The following is a 14,094-nucleotide window of genomic DNA, read 5'->3' on the forward strand; positions in this document are numbered from 1 at the left end:
GCGCCGGTGAGGGCGGCTCCGTGCTCCGTCCACCAGGGCAGAGCTCCTCAGGCAGCCTGGCCCTGCGCCGCCCGCTTCCTCCCCAGACAGGAGAACAGCCACCGTAGACCAAGCGGGAGCTTTGTCTTTGGCTAGAGAGAGGTGCGGAAGACAGAGCCACTGCAGACACCAGGGCTCGCTCAGCGAGTGCTCGGAGCCGGCCCTTCTCGCTCAGTGACGTGGGACCCAAACCACAGCGTAGCCGCTGTTGCTCCTCCTCCCCCTCCTCCCCCTCCCCCTCCTCCCTCCTCTCCCTCCCCCTCCTCCCCCTCCTCCCCCTCCTCCCCTCCCCCTCCTCCCTCCTCCCCTTCCTCCCTCCTCCTCCTCCCCCTCCTCCCCCTCCTCCCCTCCTCCTCCCTCTCCTCCCCCTCCCCATCCTCCCCCTCCTCCCCTCCTCCTCCCCCTCCTCCTCCTCTTCCCCCTCCCAACAGACCCCTGTCAGTCACAGTTTTCTTATCAAATGGAATGGACACCATCAAGAAGACACAAAACCAAGGCCTTTTATTTATTTATTATTTTTTGCCAGTCATAGGGCTCAAACTCAGCCCTAGCCACTGTCCACGGAGCCTAATCTCCTCTTATCTTTCTCCCCCCCCCCCACACTTCCATTTTTGAGGGTACTGGGGTTTGAGCTTAGGGCCTAACACTCGCTAGGCAGGTGTTCTATCCGCTGAGCCACGCCCTAGCCCTTATCTCTTGAGGTTCTTGTCAGATTGGATCTTGTTTTGTTGTGGAGGTGGTGGTGGATTTTGCTTGATAGTTTGTTGGTTTGTTTTGGGCCAAGGCTGGACTCTCACTCTGGCTCTGATCCACTTCCCTATGTCCCTCTACTGGGACTACAGGAGTGCACCACCTACCCAGCTTGTTTGTTGAGATAAGGTCTGCCTGGACCAGCTTTGAACGGATGACAAAGGTCTGAGGCCCCTCACACGGGGTTTTCAAGAAACCTCTGTTCCTCTCCAAAAGCTTCTACCATTGTCTGACAGCCACAGCCACACGACCCCGAGACCCTACCGACCGGGCACCCACCAGGCATCGGCTGGAGGTGCAGCCAGATGCCAGTGCACCGCAGGGAATTTAAAATAGCAGCCCTTAAATCTTCCCAGGACGGCGGCATGAAAATTTAACTTTGTTTTTATATGGAACACAGTACACCAAATATTTTATGAACTCCACTAGCTGAGGGAAAAGAGGCTGAAGATCTCACACAGAACCAGATTAATCCAAGCAGGCCCAATAAGTTAAATATATATATAAATATAAAAAATATATCTATTTATTTATAATGTATATATTTCATGTTCATAGATGGGAATGGAGAAACATTCAACAAAGCAGAGCACCATCTAGTAGTGGTTTCAACATTCGCCAAGAGTGGCTGTGTGTGAGTTAATTTGGCGGGGATAAGACTTTTTCATTGAAAAAATGCCTGTATATATTTTGTGTATTTGTTTTGTGTGTGTGTGTGCTGGTCCTGGGACTTGAATTCAGGGCCTGGGCACTGTCCCTGAGCTTTTGTTCTGAAGGTGAGCATTGTACCACTTGAGCCACAGCTCCACTTCTGTCTTTTTGGTGTTTCATTGGAGATCAGAGTCTCATGGACTCTCCTGCTGGCTTTGGACCACGATCCTCAGATCTCAGCCTCCTGAGTCACTGGGGTGATAGGCATGAGCCACAGCGTCCGACAGCATCTGGATTTTTGACCCAGAAAAGCCCTGAGACAGGAAGCGATCAGCCCCATGCGCTGGCCGCTGGGTCCTGTGGTCATTTGTGCAATGCGTGGGCCCACGTGGATGGTGGGTGGGCAGCGTTGTTGACCTCTGATCTCCCGGTGGCCCTGGGGAGGGGTGTGCACAGGGCCCCTGAGCACACACAGCCCTAGTGATCTGTGGCTGCTGATCTGTTCCGTCTCCCTGCGCTCCTCCTCAGCGCCGTTTAACCACATTCAATAATAGATGAGCGCAGGCCTCCCGCCCGGAGGAAGCATCCAGAACTTTGTAGAACATGAAAAGGCGATTTGGCCCCCCAGGCTGGCTCCCAGCATCCTACACACCCGAGGCACCATTTCATAACTGTGTTCTCTGTGGGTTTTTCCTGGTGGGTTCTGTGGCTCTGTCCGTCCACGTGTCCCTTTTCCAAACGTGGGATTCAGCATTCTCTGAGTCTTCGCAAAGCAAAGCGCCCCACTTTCTTTCTCTGCCTCACCCCTCCAGTGGCGCATTGAACAAGCCATTTGCTGAATTCCGAGCCCCAGAAATGGAACTTTGGGGGTCTTGGCTCTGCCGTCAATCTGGGGGGTGATGGGTGGGTCGTGAGCTGTCGTGACTCAGTTTCCATAACTACAAAAGGGAGGAATGGGGGTTAGAAGCCAGGTGGGGGGAGGAGGGGGACTCACACCTGTCACCTCAGCTTCTTGGGGCGCTGAGGGCTGGGGGTCTCTGCCTGTGATCTGCTTCTTCAGAAGGTCACGTCGTTTTGAGACAGGCTTTTATGGGGCGTTTTCCTTTGTCCCTTCCCAGTGTGGAAACGATTGTGTTACTTGTGTACTGTCTCACTCACACGCACACATGCACACACACACACACACACACACACACACACACACACACTCGTGGTCTGGTTTGCCATTCCTTCCATGGATTCTAATCCATCTCTACGAGACGAGGCTGAGGAGACACACGTCCCCACAGAGCGCACGCAGATGCGGAGGTGACAGTGCCACGCGTGGCCCCGGCCACTCCTCATCCTGGGTCTTTCAAAATGGCAGACACCAGCTACCCCAGTCCCTTCCAGCCTCTCTTGGGTTTTGTTTTGTTTTGTTTCCCCAGAAGTGTATTCTAGCAGAAAACGCACCAATCAACCCACGGGGTGGGGCCCTCCACGCGTGGTCCCTGCCGGCCTGGGGCCGGGTCCTCTCGCCCGGCATCCGTGGCTTCCACGCAGGGGTTCTCTGCTCGCCTCTCAGCGTGGGTTTTCTGGTCTCCTCCTGGAGCTGTTTTGCAAAGAAACCAGGGGGGCCAGGCTTCACCCCCCCCCAGTCCCTGCTCCCCACGACATCACCAGAACCCCAGAAATAACATCAGTCATCTCCGGACTCTCCTCCCAGGCCCCGCCGCGTTGCGAGGCAGCCTACCTCTCTCTCTCCACGGCTTCTCTGCTTCGGGGTCACAGAGGAAAATTCTAGAACACAGCCGTAGCTTTGGTGTTTCTTTTTCTTTCTTTTTTTTTTTTTCTGAGAGGCACATGGAGGAAGGAGAGGCGTAGGGGGCCGGGGTCGCATAGCCTCTGGCTAGCACTGGGCTTGTGGGTGACCCCGGTCCCCAAAGAGAAGAGCCTCTCTCTCCCTCCTCTTGCTGTTTCTTCCTCCCTATCCTCCTCCTCTCTCTCTATTTCCTCCTCCCTATCCTCCTCCTCTCTCTCTCTGTGTTTCCTCCTCTCTCCTACGCCTCTCTCTGTCCTCTCCTCTTCCTCCCCCTCACACCCCCTCCTCTCTCTATGTCCCCTCCTCTCTCTCCCCACGCCACCCCCTCTGTCCCCTCTCAACCTTTCTTCTGAACCCGCATGGAGCCACCAGCCTGGCAAGACCCCCGCGCCCCCCTCCATCATCCCAGCTCGGAGCTGTGAGCTCAGCCACCTGAGGGACATGGTGACGTTACTCTTCTAGCCATGCCCCCCTCACCCCATCTTTCCCTCACCCCATCTCTCCCTCACCCCTTGTCTCCCTCGCAGGTGCCGGAGTGCAGCCGGAGCAACCCTTTCCTAACATCCGTGTCCACTCAAAAACTTCTCAAGAGCTTGGTGCATTGGGATTTCAAAATGTCAGAGTATAGTTATTACCCTGTATTTCCTGCACTCGTGCAGAGGCTGGCTGGGCACAGTGCTCAAGCCTGCTCTCCTAGCTACTTGTGGTAGGGGGCAGGGGGCGCGGGGGGAGGGGGCGCAAGAGGATTCTGGTTCCAGGCCAGCTTGGTCAATGAGGGATCGAGAAGTCTCAACCAATTCTTTTTGTTTTTTTTTTTAAGCCAGCCCTAATGGTGGGCTCCTGAAATCCTAGCCAAGTCAGGAAGTGAAAACAGGAGGATCGAGGTCCAGCCTGGCCCAGGCCACCTTCCCCAAAAGAAGTCTTCTGTCTGAAAAAATCGCTAAGGCAAAAAGACTGTGGGAGGTGGGGAGGGAAGGGATGGCAGGGGAAAAACAAAGGAGGGGGTAACGATGCTCAATATGAAATGGACTCATTACCTTGTTCATGTAACTGTAACCCCTCTGTATAGTATCTTTACAATAATATATATATATATATATATATCAAAAAAAGACTTTGTACGACGGCTCAAGTGGCAGAGCACTCATCTTGTGAGCGTTAAACTTGAGTTCTAACCTGCAGTAGTACTGCCAACAATGAATGAAGAGGGAGGGGACCGGAGGGCAGGGAGGGGAGGGGAGAGGAGGAGAGGGGAAGGAAAGGAAAGTTCCTATCAGTGAATGTTCCATATGGAGATCCAGAGATTCTCCTGGTGGAGCCTGTGTGAAGACTCTGAAGCAGGTGTTCTGGAGCAGATGGTCCGGTGTGGATATTCTGGAGCAGGTGTTCTGGAGCAGGTGTTCTGGAGCAGGTGTTCATGAGCAAGCATTGTGGAGCAGATGTTCTAGAGCAGGTGTTGTAGAGCAGGTGTTCTGGCTCAGGTGCTTCTGGAGCAGGCGTTGTAGAGCAGGTGTTGTGGAGCAGGCGTTTGGAGTAGGTGTTCTGGAGCAGACATTCTGGAGCAGATGCTTCTGGAGCAAGACCGGAAGGAGTGTTTTCCTCTCTCACATGTGATTCTGGTCCGAGCAGCTTACTCAGCAGTGGTGCACTCCAACTCTCCACCCCCCACCCTGTGTCTGTCCCCGTGTCCACATGTCCTTCTGCTCAGCTTCCGGCCTCCCCGGCACTCTGCCCTGACCCCCGCCGCCCCGCTGCTGCGTTCTATTTACAGTGTGACCCACAGCCACTTTCCGCTCCATTAACCCCCACCCCCACCCCAAGATGTGGCCGGGACAGCCTCCATGCCACCCGCACTCGGAACCCGCTAGAGAACGCATGCGTGACAAATGGAAACGGTTAACAGCCAGCCCTGAAAGTCACTTTCCCTCCCCAAGACCCACAAGGGGCAAAGAGCGAGAACCCCTTTCCTCCAAGACTGGCCCTGGCTCCCTCCCTCCCCCAGCCGGCCAACTCCATCCAGCTGTGTTTCTCACCGTCTTGTGTGTATTTTCCACGGGGGGGGGGTGGCATCTGCTGCGTCTTTTTCAAGCAGCCCTTTTGCCCGTTGAAACAGAAGGAAGCAGTCGGCGGAAGTAGAAGGCTGAGTAGGGTGGCTCACGCCTGTAATCCCAACCACTGCTCCAGAGGCTGAGACTGAGAGGACCAAGTCCATGTGGAGCAGCCTGCCATCCCAGCTGCACAGGAAGGAGGTCCAGATGGGAAGACGGAGGTCTGAGGCCGCCTGGGCGCCAAGCAGGGTGGGGCGTGACTCAAGGGGTAGGGCACCTGCCTGGCCAGGGTAAGACCCTGAGTTCACACCTCAGGACCCTCAGAAGATCGGGGTGACGGTGTGCAGGCCTCGGCGTTCCCTGACACACAGCGGCCTCTCCCCACTGTGATCCACCAAGCCCATGGTCATTCTAGCATTTTCTCAGTCCAGTAGCTTCCATCAGGCCACCAGAGCAACTTAGGCAAAGTAAGCAGCGCTGCTGGCGAGTTCAGTCATGGCACTTGACCACGTGACTCTGGACACCGCCCCAGGGGCTGGCGTCCGGGTGTTAATTAATTCTCGGCCTGACACCTGCACGCGGCCTCCTCTGGCTGGCTAATTAATTAAGCCGTGTTTGTAAACAGGCGTCCTCCCCCCCCCACGCCCCCCAGCACTCTTACCATCATCTGTTTCTTCCGCTACAAGCTGTGACCCCCCCTTTCACCGCACGCCACTTAGCCAGCGGCTCTGTCCTTCCACGGATTCCAGATTCTTCTGGAATCTGCCCAGCTCTGGGCAGAGCGCAGGCACTAAAACACCATGGGGAAGGACGGAGCCCTAGCACCGTTTGCTGATGATCCATCCCCCCCCCCCCCCCGGGGCACAAGGCTCTTCTCCCTCCCCCCTTCCCCCCTCCACGGAGTCTGTGGTACTAACGTCTGCGTAGCATTCACCTTCCAGGAGGTGTATACAAGAGTTTTCACACTCGTTGATTCTCCCTGTTCTGTTTTAACTTTTCGTTGGTTGGTTGGTTTCCCCTGATCGTGTTTGAAGCTCGACTGTAAGTTCACCCTCTTGATTATAAATTTACCCACTTGATTAAACATTCTTCACTTGATTTTTCTGTTTCCACACTTTTTTTTCTCTCTTGTCTCTCCTCTTCCCTGTTGATCTTCATTTCCTGCTCCTTCTCTACCTTTCCAGGATCCTATATTCTATAGATAAAATGTTCTGGAATGTTCCTCTCTGCGCCTCAAACTGCTCTTTCTCTAGTGACTCTTCTTCATTGCCCTTCCAGACTTTTCCATGCGTAATATTCTTGCCATATTTCCTTCTCCTCGAAGGAAGAATTTTGTCAAATAGGATGAGTTCTTTCTATGTAAACGTTCCTCCTTTTAGTCAACTTTTCATTATTTGTAACCTACTTTAATCTGTAGAGATTTAAGGTGGGGGCATGGCTCAGGGGTAGCCTGTGCCTAAAACATGCCAAACCCAGGGTTCGATCCCCAGTGATGCAAAAGAGAAACAGCAAGAATGACCGAGAGAGGGCTGGGAAGGTGGCTCAGTGGTAGAGCGCTTGCCTTGCATGCATGAGGCCCTGGGTTCGATTCCTCAGCACCACATAAGAAAAAAGAAAAAAGCCGGAAGTGGCGCTGTGGCTCCTTGAGCTGAAGAGCTGAGGGACAGTGCCCAAGCCCAGAGTTCAGGCCCCACAACCAGACCCAACAAAAAAAAAAAAAAAAAAAGAATGACCGAGAGAAAAGCCCATCCCAGTGTGTCCTCCAACGCTGCGCCTCCTTGCCACCGGCATGGATCTGATATTTGTTGTGGATTTTTGTTGTAGTTCAAAACAAAATCTCTCCTCTTGGCCATCTATAGATTTTATTAACTTTCCTTCTCACCTCGTCATCCCCAAGAAAACGGGGAAAAAGAAAAACAGCTTACAACACACGAGTCTTGCACAGAAACAAGCCCTTCACCAAGGCCCGTTGGCTCACGCCTGTCATCCCAGCTTCTCAGGAGGCTGAGGTCTGAGGACTGCGGTTCAAGGCCAACCTGGGCAGGAGAATTGGTGAGACTCTTCATCTCCATGAACCAGCAAAAATCCAGAAGTGGGGCTGTTGCTCAAATGAGAGAGTCTAGACTTGAGGTTAAAAAAAAAAAAAAACTTAGGGGAAGTGGCGCTATAGCTCAAGTGGTAGAGCGCTAGCCTTGAGCTGAAGAGCTGAGGGACAGCGCCCAGGCCCAGAGTTCAAGCCCCATGACCCACCAAAAAAAAAAATAAAATAAACTTAGGGACAGTGCTCAGGCCTTGAGTTCAAGCCCCAGGACTGGCACCAAAAATAAATGAGTGGCTTCCAGAATTATGGGCTCAGAACCTCTTTTTCCAGCTGTCATGTGCTGAACACAAAGCAAAGTTGATCACTAAGTCTGTCTACAGATTAGCTTTTGTGATTATAATTGTTTTATAGACTGCTGAATCATCTCCTATTTAGTCACAGGAACTTGCTCTTGAAAAATCCAAATGTTAGCCAGGCACCAGTGGCTCACATGTGTAATCCTAGCTACTCAGGAGGCTGAGATCTGAGGATCCCAGTTCAAAGCCAGCCCAGGCAGGAAAGTCTGTGAGACTCTTATCTCCAATAAACTACCAGAAAACCAGAAGTGACTCTGTGGCTCAAGTGGTCAAGTGGTAGAGCACCAGCCTTGAGTACAAAGAGGCTTGGAGACAGCACCCAGGCCCTGAGTTCAAGCTCCAGGTCCGGCAAAAGAAAAACCCAAGTGCTCATCCTTAACAACTACTACGGCCACATCCCCCCCCTAGCCCCATACCCCTACCCATAGCATCCCCCAAGTGTGGATCCAAAGCCCAGCGTGTTTTCCCTTCAGCCCTGGGCTGTCTGCTCTCTGCCAGCTAGACCCCTGTTTTGTTTTCTAAAGCATTCTCTGCGGTCACTGCTGTGAACAAAACAAAGACCCTCTGCTGGATCACTAAAGAGCTCCTTTAGTGTCAGCACTGATGTGTTAAATAACCTTTTCTTTCCTTTTTATTTGGGGGTGGGGGGGTAGATAGAGATTTTAAACTCTTGTTCAATCTGTCCATGTACACAGTAGGTTGTATGGTCATTTATCTTGCTGGCAAGAATGCCAAGAGACATTTGGTCCAAATTCTGCCAGGACGGTACGTTCCCCGCCAACCTGGGTTGGGTCTTGCACCAGCATCTGATCTTCGTGGGTTTTGTTTGGTTTTTGTGCGGGTCCCGGGTCGTGGGGCTTGAACTCAGGGCCTGGGCACTGTCCCTGAGCCTCTTTGTACTCAAGGCTCTTTATCTTAAAATAATAATAATGATTTTTTTTACCAGCATCTATTAACCACGCAAGGGTGTTGCGCTGTGATATACCCACACATCGATACACCATAATTAAAAAAAAAAAAAAAAAAAAAGGGAGAGCCAGGCACCGGTGGCTCACGCCCATCATCCCAGCTACTTAGGAGGCTGAGAGCTGAGGATCACGGTTCAAAGCCATCCCCAGCAGGAAAGTCCATGAGACTCCAATCTCCAATGAACCACCAGAAAATTGGAAGTGGTGCTATGGCTCAAGTGGTAGAGTGCCAGCCTTGAGTGAAAGAGCTCAGGGACAGCGCCCAGGCTCTGAGTTCAAGTCTCACCACCGACTAAATATAAAAATTAAAAGGGGAGTCAGGAGATTTTGAACCCTGCTCTCTCTCCTGCATCTTAAGGTGAAATGGAACAGACAGGTGGGACCCCTGGCCCCCTCGGCGAGGAAGAATGAGCTTTCCTCACAGCTCCATGCGCCCTAAACAGACCCTTGCACCCCTGCTTTCCTCACCCAGTGTGAGCTCTGGGTGGGCACGGGGGGGAGCTCGTTCCCCCCCACGCCTCACTCCCCCCATCCCATGCCTGAGCCCTCTCCCCCCCATCTCACTCCACGCAGGTGGGCAAATGGAAAGACAAGTCCCTGCAGATGAAATACTATGTGTGGCCGCGCATGTGCCCCGAGACGGAGGAGCAGGAGGATGACCACCTGAGCATCGTGACGCTGGAGGAGGCGCCCTTTGTCATCGTGGAGAGCGTGGACCCCCTGAGCGGCACCTGCATGCGCAACACGGTCCCCTGCCAGAAGCGCATCATCACCGAGTACGTGGTCCGCAGGCAGGGGGCTGGGGTTGGGGGGGGGCGTGTGGCCTGGGCGCCGATTGCGCCAAGGTCCCCACCGCCATCCTTGCCTGGCCTCAAGTTCCTGGGGGGCTCCAGGTCACTGTGGGTGCTGAGCCAACAGGGCCCCCAGTCTGAGGGTCCAGCATGATTTGGGGAGACAGATGAAACACCTGTTGGGAGTTAGGGTTAAGAAACCTCTGGGAGCTGTGCGCAGGTAACTCACGCCCCTCACCCCAGCTGCTTGGGAGGCTGAGATCTTGAGGATCTCAAGTTCAAAGCCAGCCCCGGCAGGAAAGTCTGTGAGACTCTGATCTCCAATGAACCACCAGAAAAACCAGAAGTGGAGCTGTGGCTCACGTGGTAGAGCGCCAGCCTTGAGCTGAAGAGCTCAGCGACGGTGCTCAGGCCCTGAGTTCAAGCCCCAGGACTGGCATCAAAAAAAAATATGTGAGGAAATGGGACCAAGTGCGATTCGATCACAGTAAGATGGCTGCGTTTCTGGGCCGGCTTAAGTCCGCCATCGGGCCTGGCATAAGATGGCGCTTCTTGTGTCGTTCTCTCTCTCTTCTTTCTTCTGTAACTGGCGGCCAGGAATAAGACAGACGAGGAGCCGGGCTACATCAAGAAGTGCTGCAAGGGCTTCTGCATCGACATCCTCAAGAAGATCTCCAAGTCGGTCAAGTTCACCTATGACCTCTACCTGGTCACCAACGGCAAGCACGGGAAGAAGATCAACGGCACCTGGAACGGCATGATCGGCGAGGTGAGCGGGCGGGCTGGGGGTGAGCCCGGGAGCCCCGCACGCACCCCACACCCCGGCCCGACTCGGGCTCCGCCCGGCCACACGCTCGCTCCCACAAACACCAAACAGTAAGCAGAGCCCACATTCCCCCCGCCAGGAGGCCCACCAGTGTGCTGGTGGAGGCCCTGGCCTTCGGGAATGTTCTACCTTCCCTGTCACGGCCCTGGCCTTCAGGAGTGTTCTAGTCTCCTAATGATCACCCTTACCTTCTAGAATGTTCTGTTTTTCTGATGGTGGCCCTGGCCTTCCAATTATTCTACTTTTCTGGTGGTGGCCCCTGCCTTCTAGAACATTCCATTTTCCTGGTGTTGGCCTCGCGCCTTCTGGGATGGTCTATCTTCCCTGTGGTGGCCTTGCCTTCCAGAATGTTCTATCTTGCTGGTGGTGCCCCTTGCCTTCCAGAATGTTCTATCTCGCTGGTGGTGGCCTTTGCCTTGCAGAATGTTCTGTCTTCCCTGGGGTGGCCCTGGCCTTCCAGAATGTTCTGACCACGGCACTGCTCTCCCCACAGGTGGTGATGAAGAGGGCCTACATGGCGGTGGGCTCGCTCACCATCAATGAGGAGCGCTCAGAGGTGGTGGACTTCTCGGTGCCCTTCATCGAGACCGGCATCAGCGTCATGGTGTCCCGCAGCAACGGCACCGTCTCGCCTTCCGCCTTCCTGGGTGAGGAAGTGGTGCGGCTGCCGCTGCCCAGATGGGGGGTGGGCAGATGGGGGGGCGGGGGGAGGGGCAGAACGGTGGTGGCCCGTGGCCGTCCTTCCTGCCCGGAGGGAGCTGGTCCCGGAGGTCCACCTGGCTGCGACTCAGTGTTGATTCCTCCCAAATATGGAGATGGAAGGACACGCAGAGAAACAAGAAGGCGACGCCTCATCCACAGTGTCCGGACGGGCCGCCGGGGGGCCTGCTGCCGTCCTTTCCTTATCACGTCAGCTAATGGGGAGCAGCTGTGCTCCATCCTGACACTCGGTTTCCTCATCCAAGAAGACATCTCCACGGGGTGGCCCGGGGACCACCTCCTGCCGCCAGCACCTCTCATGGCCGGCGTGAAAAGTGGGATATACCCGGTTGCTTTTTTATTATTATCCTCGGGAGTTGAGTTATAGCACTCCCAAAAAAAAGCGGGGTGCAGGGGATCTTCTGAGGCAGCGATCTGCCACTTTCTCCCCCCCCCCCCCGCCACCCTCCCACCTGCCCACCCCCGGCCATCTTAAACACCAAACCCTCAGAGCCCACGGACCACGGCATGAGCCTGGGCCAACTTCAATTAGATGAGATCGTGGGGAGCTCACACCCCATAGTTATCCCCCTCGGGGGCTGTGGCACAAAGTGGGGGCGAAACGAATAAACCATCACCCTGAGGACACAGCACGGGGCTGGTTGGTCGTAAACCAACTCCTGGGTCCTTGAACGAGTCACGGCCTCTCTGAAGGACCCCGGCATCTTTGCTTTCAAATGTGGATGGCAGCAGAGCGGACAGAGGCGGACACGAGCTCACATTGCGTCTGCGGAAGAATCAATTCAGTGGATGCACCACGGAGTGGAATTTTTTTCTCTCCTATAAATTTACTCCGTCCCATTGGCCGGTCTTCTTATTCATAGTGAAAGACACTTTTGTCCTTGGTGATTTCATGGGCGACTGTCGGCCGGCCCTTGTGTGTGCGAATCTGAGGGATGCAATATATTTGCATATTCTCCTTCAAAGGATGATTGGCACCGGAAGAGACACACACACGTGGATCCCGAACTCTGCCAGATGCACACTGACCTTAGCTTCTGATCTAAAAGACCCGTGAGCCCCAGAATGTTCCATGGCTGTGTTTGGAGACGTGTCAGTCAGCTTGTGTTAGGAACAAGAGAAGTCAAAACATTCTGAACAGAAGCCGAATGACCTGTGCCATGCATGTTTTCAATTGTGTTAACTCACAACTGGAGAGGACAGAGGGTCACACACTTACTCTACCACTTTGCTCACAGCTGGGACTCTACCACTTGAACAACGCCCCTACATTGAGCCTTTGGCTGGTTCATTGGAGACAAGAGTCTCAGGGTTCGATTACCCGGCTTGGATGGCTCCAAATGGCGATCCTCCTCCGATCTCAGCTTCCTGAGTAGCTGGGATTACAGGCACGAGCACTAGTACCTGGTGGCATTTATGTTGTCGTTTTGTGCGTTAAAAAAAAAGAAAACCAGGGGCTGGGAAGGTGGCTCAGTGGTAGAGTGCTTGCCTTGCATGCATGAGGCCCTGGGTTCAATTCCTCAGCACCACATAAGCAAAAAAGAAAAAAAAAGCCGGAAGTGACGCTGTGGCTCAAGTGGTAGAGCGCTAGCCTTGAGCTGAAGAGCTGAGGGACAGCGTCCAGGCCCAGAGTTCAGGCCCCACGACCGGACCCAAAAAAAAAAAAAAAAAAAAAAAAAAAAAGAAAACCAAACATGGACTTACTTTCTTGTCTCCTCATGGTGTCTGACATCACACAGAGCAGGCTGGAGGAGTCAATCTCTGCTGAGGAGTTTAAGGAAGGTTAAATGGGGCCGGGGGTTGGAGGGGGGGGGGGGGGGAGAGGGATTATTAGCCAGTTTTCAGTCGGTTTTCACGATCATTGCCCAACTAATTCAATGCCGAGATAGGCAAGTAGAGCCATGGCTCAAGTGGTAGAGTGCCAGCCTTGAACAAAAAAGCTAAGGGATGGTACCCAAGGATCCTGAGTTCAAGCCCCAGGACTGGCACAACTGGGAAAGAGCTACATTGAGTCTGTTGAAAGCTAACGTGGCCATGAAGCCGTGACTCCTGGAGGCTGCTTCTTTGTGGTATGAACGGCTAGGGCACAGCATGGAGTGGAACACGGGGATGAAATCGTCTTACACCGCCATTGCTAGGTCTTCTCCTTGTATCTTGGGCTCAGAGACCCAGATAACGGGGCCAATGCACACCATCTCCTTACACACCCCAAAGGACGGAGTGACAACCAGTGCCCCCTCTGCCTGCCCCTTAATCATCATCATCATAACGTCATAGCTAGTAAAAGGGAGGGGGGGGCTCCAACCCAAAGCACCTTTCTCGCGTGTTCGCGTGACGATCAGCTCTGCTCAGCGCGGCGCGCCGCATTGACCCCGCTGCCATTTTCCTCCCCACCGCAGAGCCATTCAGCGCGGACGTGTGGGTGATGATGTTCGTGATGCTGCTCATCGTGTCTGCCGTGGCCGTGTTCGTGTTTGAGTACTTCAGCCCCGTGGGTTACAACCGGTGCCTGGCGGACGGCAGAGGTAAGGCCTGGGGGGCACGATCCTCATTTCTGTGTTCCCCCTCTTTCTCTCTGTCGGTGGTTTAATGTGTCTCTGGGGCCAGCAGCCCAGTAACACCTAACAAAGACTCCCACAAAAGTGCTCGTGTCAGCCTGTGCCACGTGGGCTGGGGGTCCGGGTCCGAGAAGTACAGCAGGGGATGAAGAACTGTGTCCGCATGTCCCACGTGTGTCCGCGCATCTACATGGGAAGAGCCAAGTCACCAGACAGATTGCACATGCGTGTTAAGAATAAGGGAACACGGGTCCCCTCCTCCAGGCTGTTGCTGGTGGTTGTCACTGACTGAGTCCCCAAAGGGCTGAAGAGATAACAACTGAAGTATAAGATCTCACGGGAGACAGATGTTTGGAGAATAATAAACGGAAATCAGTCCGCCTGGAATGAGAACTCACACACAGCCCGACTCGCAGGGGTCCGAGTTCCCGAGCTGCAAGGCGAGAGGGGCTTGAACTGTGTGGGAGTTTGAGCTCACACGTCCTGGTCACTCACAGAATGGCCCAAGGTGGGGTGCGTGGCCCTAACTGGTAAACAGAGCCTCT

The 14,094-nt window shown here is 54.1% G+C and overlaps 1 protein-coding gene across 1 annotated transcript in view; it reads left to right on the forward strand.

Annotated features, from left to right (window-relative positions):
- LOC138806761 (glutamate receptor ionotropic, NMDA 2B) overlaps positions 1–14,094 on the forward strand; it is a 188,839-nt gene that overhangs the window by 157,278 nt on the left and 17,467 nt on the right. The window contains exons 6-9 of the mRNA XM_069992101.1: positions 9,228–9,430; positions 10,043–10,214; positions 10,765–10,918; positions 13,391–13,516. Of these exons, the coding sequence (XP_069848202.1) occupies positions 9,228–9,430; positions 10,043–10,214; positions 10,765–10,918; positions 13,391–13,516 (655 nt within the window). The remainder of the gene's footprint in view (positions 1–9,227; positions 9,431–10,042; positions 10,215–10,764; positions 10,919–13,390; positions 13,517–14,094) is intronic.

Source organism: Dipodomys merriami, unplaced genomic scaffold, assembly GCF_024711535.1.
Source record: "Dipodomys merriami isolate MVZ:Mamm:240054 unplaced genomic scaffold, mDipMer1.0.p SCAF_408, whole genome shotgun sequence".
NCBI lineage: Eukaryota > Metazoa > Chordata > Mammalia > Rodentia > Heteromyidae > Dipodomys > Dipodomys merriami.